This window comes from Mycteria americana, unplaced genomic scaffold (assembly GCF_035582795.1).
Source record: "Mycteria americana isolate JAX WOST 10 ecotype Jacksonville Zoo and Gardens unplaced genomic scaffold, USCA_MyAme_1.0 Scaffold_107, whole genome shotgun sequence".
Lineage (NCBI taxonomy): Eukaryota > Metazoa > Chordata > Aves > Ciconiiformes > Ciconiidae > Mycteria > Mycteria americana.
The window spans coordinates 183244-190540 of NW_027445447.1; the positions used below are offsets into that span (position 1 = coordinate 183244).

General features: G+C 73.0%; 1 protein-coding gene across 1 annotated transcript; it reads right to left on the reverse strand.

Moving 5' to 3' along the window:
• Positions 1–3248: 3248 nt before the first annotated feature.
• LOC142403108 (apoptotic chromatin condensation inducer in the nucleus-like) lies at positions 3249–5839 on the reverse strand (the record flags this gene model as incomplete). The annotated part of the gene is made up of 5 exons (XM_075489271.1): positions 3249–3725; positions 4075–4175; positions 4417–4784; positions 5432–5472; positions 5732–5839. Coding segments are annotated over 5 exons (1065 nt in total), but the record flags the coding sequence as incomplete, so codon positions are not given.
• Between the last annotated feature and the right edge of the window lie 1458 nt (positions 5840–7297).

Here is a 7297-nt window from a genome sequence, read left to right on the forward strand (position 1 = left end):
GGGACGTTCCATGGGGGACACGGACCTGTTGGGTGGCTCCAAGGTGGCCACGGACCCGTTGAGAAGCCCCAAGGTGGCCATGGACCAATTGGGTGGCTCCAAGGTGGCCACGGACCCACTGAGAGGTTCCAAGGTGGCCACGGACCCGTTGAGTGGCTCCAAGGTGGCCACGGACCCGTTCAGAGGTTCCAAGGCAGAAACGGACCCGCTGAGAAGCTCCAAGGTGGCCACGGACTCATTGGACGGCTCCAAGGTGGCCACGGACCCGTTGAGAAGCCCCAAGGTGGCCATGGACCAATTGGGCGGCTCCAAGGTGGCCACGGACCCACTGAGAGGTTCCAAGGTGGCCACGGACCCGTTGGGCGGCTCCAAGGTGGCCACGGACCCGTTCAGAGGTTCCAAGGCGGAAACGGACCCGCTGAGAAGCTCCAAGGTGGCCACGAACCCACTGAGAGGCTCCAAGGCGGACCCGGGCCCGCCGCCAGCCCGAACCCGTCGGTCTCCTCTCCCTCCAGGACCCCCTACGGCCCCCAGCCCCCTTCTCGCCCCGTTCCCCACCTCCCCGGTACCTTCTCGGCACGGAGCCGCCGCCGCCGCCGCAGCAGCAGCAGCCCCAGCCCGTGCTCGGGCACCGAGGGGACGGACGGGGATCGGGGGGAGCTTGGGGAGGGTCTGGGGGGGGTCCCGGGGGCCCCGCCTGCCCCCGCAGCGCTTCCAGCAGCGCCAGGGCCGCCGCCGCCGCCGCCGCCATTTTGAGAGGAAAGGCTGAGGGGAAGCGGCAGGAGCCAATGGGGAAAGCGGCGCCGGCAGTGCGGGCCAATGGGAGGGCGAAGGAGGGCGGTGCAAGTCCCGCCCCCGCGCGGCTGGGCGGGAAGCGCTGAGGAGAAGGCGGACGGGCCAATGGGAAAGCGGCGCCGGCAGTGCTGGCCAATGGGAGGGCGAAGGAGGGCGGCGCAAGTCCCGCCCCCGCGCGGCTGGGCGGGAAGCGCTGAGGAGAAGGCGGACGGGCCAATGGGAAAGCGGCGCCGGCAGTGCTGGCCAATGGGAGGGCGAAGAAGGGCGGCGCAAGTCCCGCCCCCGCGCGGCTGGCGGGAAGCGCTGAGGAGAATACGAGCGGGCCAATCGGAACGCGGCGCCGGCGGCGCCGGCCAATGGGAGGGCGAAGGAGGGCGGTGCAAGTCCCGCCCCCGCGCGGCTGGCGGGAAGCGCTGAGGAGAATACGAGCGGGCCAATCGGAACGCGGCGCCGGCGGCGTTGGCCAATGGGAGGGCGAAGAGGACAGTACAAATCCCGCCCCCGCGCGACTGGGCGAGAAGAATAGGACGGGGCGGAGCGAGTGGCGGGCGGGGGAACCAATGGGAAGCGAGCGGCGGGCGAGAAGGGCGCCCCCGCGCGGCGCGGAGGACCCCCCCCGCTTCCCCCCATAACCGCCCAGGACCCCCCCAAAGCCCCCAGCCCCACAGAACCCTCCCAAAGCCCCCCCCATAACCCCCGGGACCCCCCCCAATTCCCCCCCTAACCCGCCCCCAGCCCCACATAAGCCCCCCAATTTCCCCCAACCCCCCCCCGGACCCCAATATCCCCCCCCCCGGGACCCCCAAAACCCCCCAATCCCCCCCATAACCCTGCAATACGCCCCCCCAGGACACCCCCCCCCCCATAACCCCCCATAACCCCCTCCTGGACCCCCCAACCCCCCCCCCAGATCCCCCATAACACCCCCATTCTCCCCATAACCCCCAAATCCCCCCCCCAGGACCCCCGTAACCCCCCAATCCCCCCCATAAACCCCCAATCCCCCCCCAACACCCCCCCAACACCCCCCAAAACCCCCACATCCCCCCCCCCGGACCCCCGTAACCCCCCAATAACCCTGCAATACCCCCCCCATCCCCCCCCCATGACCCCCCAGAACTCCCCCCATCCCCCCCATAACCCCCAGTTCCCCCCATAACCCCCAAATCCCCCCAATCCCCCCCCAGCCCCATAACCCCCCAATCCCCTCCTATAACCCTCCCAATCCCCCCCCATAACCCCCCAAAACCCCCAAATCCCCCCCCCAGGACCCCCTGCACCCCCCCAATCCCCCCAGAATTCCCCCAATTCCCCCCATAACCCCCAAATCCCCCCCCAACCCCCCCATAACCTCCCCCAATCCCCCCCCATAACCCCCCCAATCCCCTCCTATAACCCCCCCAAATCCCCCCCCATAACCCCCAAATCCCCCCCCCCAGGACCCCCTGCACCCCCCCAATCCCCCCAGAATTCCCCCAATTCCCCCCATAACCCCCAAATCCCCCCCCCCAACCCCCCCATAACCTCCCCCAATCCCCCCCCATAACCCCCCCCAATCCCCTCCTATAACCCCCCCAATCCCCCCCCAATCCCCCCCCAGCCCCATAACCCCCCCAATCCCCCCCCAGCACCCCCCCATAACCCACCAAAACCCCCCAATCCCCCCCCCCAGGACCCCCTACACCCCCCCAATCCCCCCAGAATTCCCCCAATTCCCCCCATAACCCCCAAATCCCCCCCAACCCCCCCATAACCTCCCCCAATCCCCCCCATAACCCCCCCCCAGCCCCATAACCCCCCCCCAATCCCCCCCATAACCCCCAAATCCCCCCCCCCAGGACCCCCTGCACCCCCCCAATCCCCCCAGAATTCCCCCAATTCCCCCCATAACCCCCAAATCCCCCCCCAACCCCCCCATAACCTCCCCCAATCCCCCCCCATAACCCTTCCCCAGCCCCATAACCCCTCCAATCCCCCCCCAGCACCCCCCCAATCCCCCCCATAACCCCCAAATCCCCCCCCAACCCCCCCATACCCCTCCCCCCAATCCCCCCCCATACCCCCCCCCCCAGCCCCATAACCCCCCCAATCCCCTCCTATAACCTCCCCCAATCCCCCCCATAACCCCCAAATCCCCCCCAGGACCCCCTACACCCCCCCAATCCCCCCAGAATTCCCCCAATTCCCCCCATAACCCCCAAATCCCCCCCCAACCCCCCCATAACCTCCCCCAATCCCCCCCATAACCCCACCCCCAGCCCCATAACCCCCCCCAAATCCCCCCCCCCGGGGGGGGGGAGCCACAGGACCCCTGAAGCTACAAACGCCGTCGGCCATTTATTCCCCCCCCACCCCCGCCCTGCGCCGGGGCGGCTCCCCCCAAAACAGCGCTGGGGGTGGGGGGTGGGGGTGGTGTCTGGTTTGGTGTGGGGGGGTGTTTTTGGGGGGTGGGGTGGGTGGTTTGGGGGGGGGGGGGGGGGCTGTCAGCGCCGCCCGCCCCGGTCCCGCACGGGGGTGCTGCGGCTGCGGCTGCGGCTGCGGCGTTTGTCCCCCCGCCGGTGGTCGCGGTGATGCTCCCGATGGCCGCGCTCCGAAGAGCCGGGGGCGGGGGGCACGGCCCCGCCGCCCCCGCCCCCGCCGGGGGGGGACCCCGCGTTCTCGGGGGGCGGAGGAGGAGGAGGAGGAGGAGGCGGAGGCGGCGGCGGCGGCGGCGGCTCCCCCCCCCCGTTTGTCGCGGGAGGAGGAGGAGGAGGAGGAGGAGGAGGGCGGGGGAGGAAGGGCGGCTCCCCCTCCCCCTCCCCCTCCCCCCCCACCTCCTCCTCCCCCCCCCCTCCCCCCCCCCGCTGCCGCTGCTCCTCCTCCTCCTGCTCCTTGCGACGCCGCTCCCGCTCCCGCGCCCGCGCCGCCCGCTCCGCCTGCTTCTGCACGAACTGCCGGGGCGGGGACGGGGGCGGGGCTAAGGCGGGGGGGCGGGGACAGCCACGCCCCCTTAAGCCACACCCCCCCTTAACCCTCCCCCCCCCCCCTCCCTTGGGGTCAAGCCACCACCCCCCCCCCAATGCCTTGGAGCAAAGCCCCGCCCACACAGAGCAACCCCGCCCCCCCACAGAGCAACCCCGCCCCCCACAGAGCAGCCCCGCCCCCTCACAGAGCAACCCCGCCCCCTCACAGAGCAGCCCCGCCCCCCCAGAGCAGCCCCGCCCCCCCAGAGCAACCCCGCCCCCCCACAGAGCAGCCCCGCCCCGCCGAGAAGCCCCGCCCCCGCCCGGCCCCGCCCACCTGGGTGTCGGTGAGGGGCAGCCAATAGATGCAGGGCGCCGCCTTGGTCTTGCGGAAGAGATCGTCCAATAGCTTGGCCGGCGGCTCCTCGGGGGGCTTCTCTATGGGGGGGGGGAGGAGCCACGGGGTGGGCGGGGTTAGACGCGGACACGCCCCCACCCACCCCCACCCGGGGGGGTGGGGGCCTTTAACCCCGCCCACCCTGGCCATCAACTCCGCCCACCACCTGCCCCCGCCCCCTCCGCGGTCCATTGCCTGTGACCACGCCCACGGCTCCGCCCCCTCGCCTAGCCCCTCCCCTTCCCCATCACCACACCCCCCCCCATAGTAGCCCCCGCCTACCTTTCTTGTCGGGGCGGGCCTCGCGGGAGCCCCGCCCCCTCTCCTTGTCGGGGGGGCGGTGCCGGGGGCGGGGCTCGCGGGGGGCGTGTCCGGGGGGGCGGGGCGCGGGGGGGGAGGGGCTGGGGGAGCGGGGGGGCCCCTTGTCGCGGTCCCACTCGCGCTCCCCCCGCGTCCGCTCCCGCCGCTCCATCTCCCGCTCGCGCTCCGCCCACTGCGCCCGCTCCGCCTCCCGGGGGGCGCGGCCGCCCGAGGACACGCCCCCCGCCGGGGGGCACGCCCCGCGCCCCGCCCCCGCGGGACACGCCCCCGACGGAGGCTCCTCCCCCCCCCTCGGGCCGGTCGGGCAGCAGCCCCCGGTGGAAATCCAGCTGGGGGGGGGGGGGGGGGACACACGGGACCCACACGTCAGCCCCGACCCACAGCTGCGCCCCACAAGCGCCCCTCCTGCCCCACAAGTGCCCCCCCCGACCCACAAGTGCTCCCCCCCGACCCACAAGTGCTGCCCCTGCCCCACAAGTGCTCCCCCCCGACCCCCATACCTCACCCCCAGACCCACAACTGCGCCCCACAAGCGCCCCTCCTGCCCCACAAGTGCTCCCAAGACCCACAAGTCCCCCCCCGACCCACAAGTGCTCCCCCCCGACCCGCATACCTCACCCCCCGACCCACAAGTGCTGCCCCTGCCCCACAAGTGCTCCCCCCCGACCCCCACACGTCAGCCCCCGACCCACAACTGTGCCCCACAAGTGCCCCTCCTGCCCCAGAAGTGCCCCCCCGACCCACAACTGCTCCCCCCTGGACCCACAACTGTGCCCCACAAGCGCCCCTCCTGCCCCAGAAGTGCCCCCCCGACCCACAACTGCTCCCCCCCGGACCCACAAGTGCCCCCCTGCCCCACAAGTGCTCACCCCTGACCCCCACGTCAGCCCCCGACCCACAACTGCGCCCCACAAGCGCCCCTCCTGCCCCACAAGCGCCCCCCTGCCCCACAAGTGCTCCCCCCCGACCCCCATACCTCACCCCCAGCCCCACAACTGCGCCCCACAAGCGCCCCTCCTGCCCCACAAGTGCTCCCCAAGACCCCCAAGTCCCGCCCCTGCCCCACGACCGCCCCCCCCGACCCCACACCTCACCCCAGGACCCACAGCTGCGCCCCACAAGTGTCCCCCGGGACTCCCAAGTCCTCCCCCAGCCCCACAGACCCCCCCCCCCATCCTCCTCCCGCCCCACAGATCCCCCCCAACCCCCCTTATTCCGCTCCCCCAGCCCCGTAACCGCCCCCCGGCCCCCCCGGCGCCGCCCCACGGCGCGGTACCTCCTCCTGCTCGGCGAAGTCGGCCGCCAGCACCTTGGGGTTGGACTGGGGCCACTTGACCCCGTGCAGGGCGTTGCGGGTGGCCACCGCCTCCTCCACCGAGGCGTACTTGGGGGGCAGAGAGGGGGGCGGCGCTGAGGGGGCCGCCCCACGGCCCCCCACCGTGCCCTGGAGCGCCCCACGGCGCTGCCCCGTAGCACCCCGCGCTGCCCCGTCGCGTTCTAGAGCACCCTAGGGCAGCCCCACGCGCCCCGTGGTGCCCCATAGCACCGCCCCATAGCGCCCCACAGCGCCCCACGGAACCCTACAGCACCCCACGGCAGCCTGTAACACCCCATAGCCCTGCCCCACAGCGCCCCATGGGGCCCTATAGCACCCTATGGGACCCCAAAGCACCCCACGGTGACCCACAGCCCCCCATCGGACCTCGTAACACCCCAGAGCACTGCCCCACAGCACCCTGCGGTGCCCCATAGCACCCCATAGTGACCCCATGGCGACCCACAGCGCCCCATGGCGACCCACAGCGCCCCACGGCACCCCACAGCACCCCGTGGGAGCCCGTAACACCCCGTGGCACTGCCCCACGGCGCCCCATAGCACCCCACAGTGCCCCCATGGCGACCCACAGCGCCCCACGGCACCCGACAGGGCCCTAGAGCACCCCATGGGACCCCGTAACACCCCATGGCACTGCCCCACGGCGCCCTACGGTGCCCCATAGCACCCCCATGTCAACCCACAGCGCCCCACGGCACCCCCCAGCACCCCATGGCACCCCACAGGGCCCTAGAGCACCCAGCGGGAGCCCATAACACCCCATGGCACTGCCCCACGGTGCCCCACAGCACCCCACGGCACCCCATGGCACCCCCCAACACCCCACAGCACCCTGTGGGAACCCGTAACACCCCACGGCACCGCCCCACAGCGCCCCATAGCACCCCACAGGGCCCTAGAGCACCCAGCGGGAGCCCGTAACACCCCCCGGCACCGCCCCACGGTGCCCCATAGCACCCCACAGGGCCCTAGAGCACCCGGCGGCAGCCCATAACCCCCCCCGGCACCGCCCCACGGCGCCCCATAGCACCCCATGGGGCCCTAGAGCACCCGGTGGGAGCCCGTAACCCCCCCCGGCACCGCCCCACAGCGCCCCATAGCACCCCACAGCGCCCCACGGGGCCCTAGAGCACCCGGCGGGAGCCCGTAACACCCCACGGCACCGCCCCACAGCGCCCCATAGCACCCCACAGCGCCCCACGGGGCCCTAGAGCACCCGGCGGGAGCCCGTAACACCCCACAGCGCCCCATAGCACCCACACGGCGCCCCGCGGCACCCCACAGCACCCGGCGGGAGCCCGTAACCCCCCCCGGCACCGCCCCACAGCGCCCCATAGCACCCCACAGCGCCCCACGGGGCCCTAGAGCACCCGGCGGGAGCCCGTAACACCCCCCGGCACCGCCCCACGGCGCCCCATAGCACCCCCACGGCGCCCCACGGCACCCCACGGGAGCCCGTAACCCCCCCCGGCACCGCCCCACGGCGCCGCCCCACGGCGCGCGGTA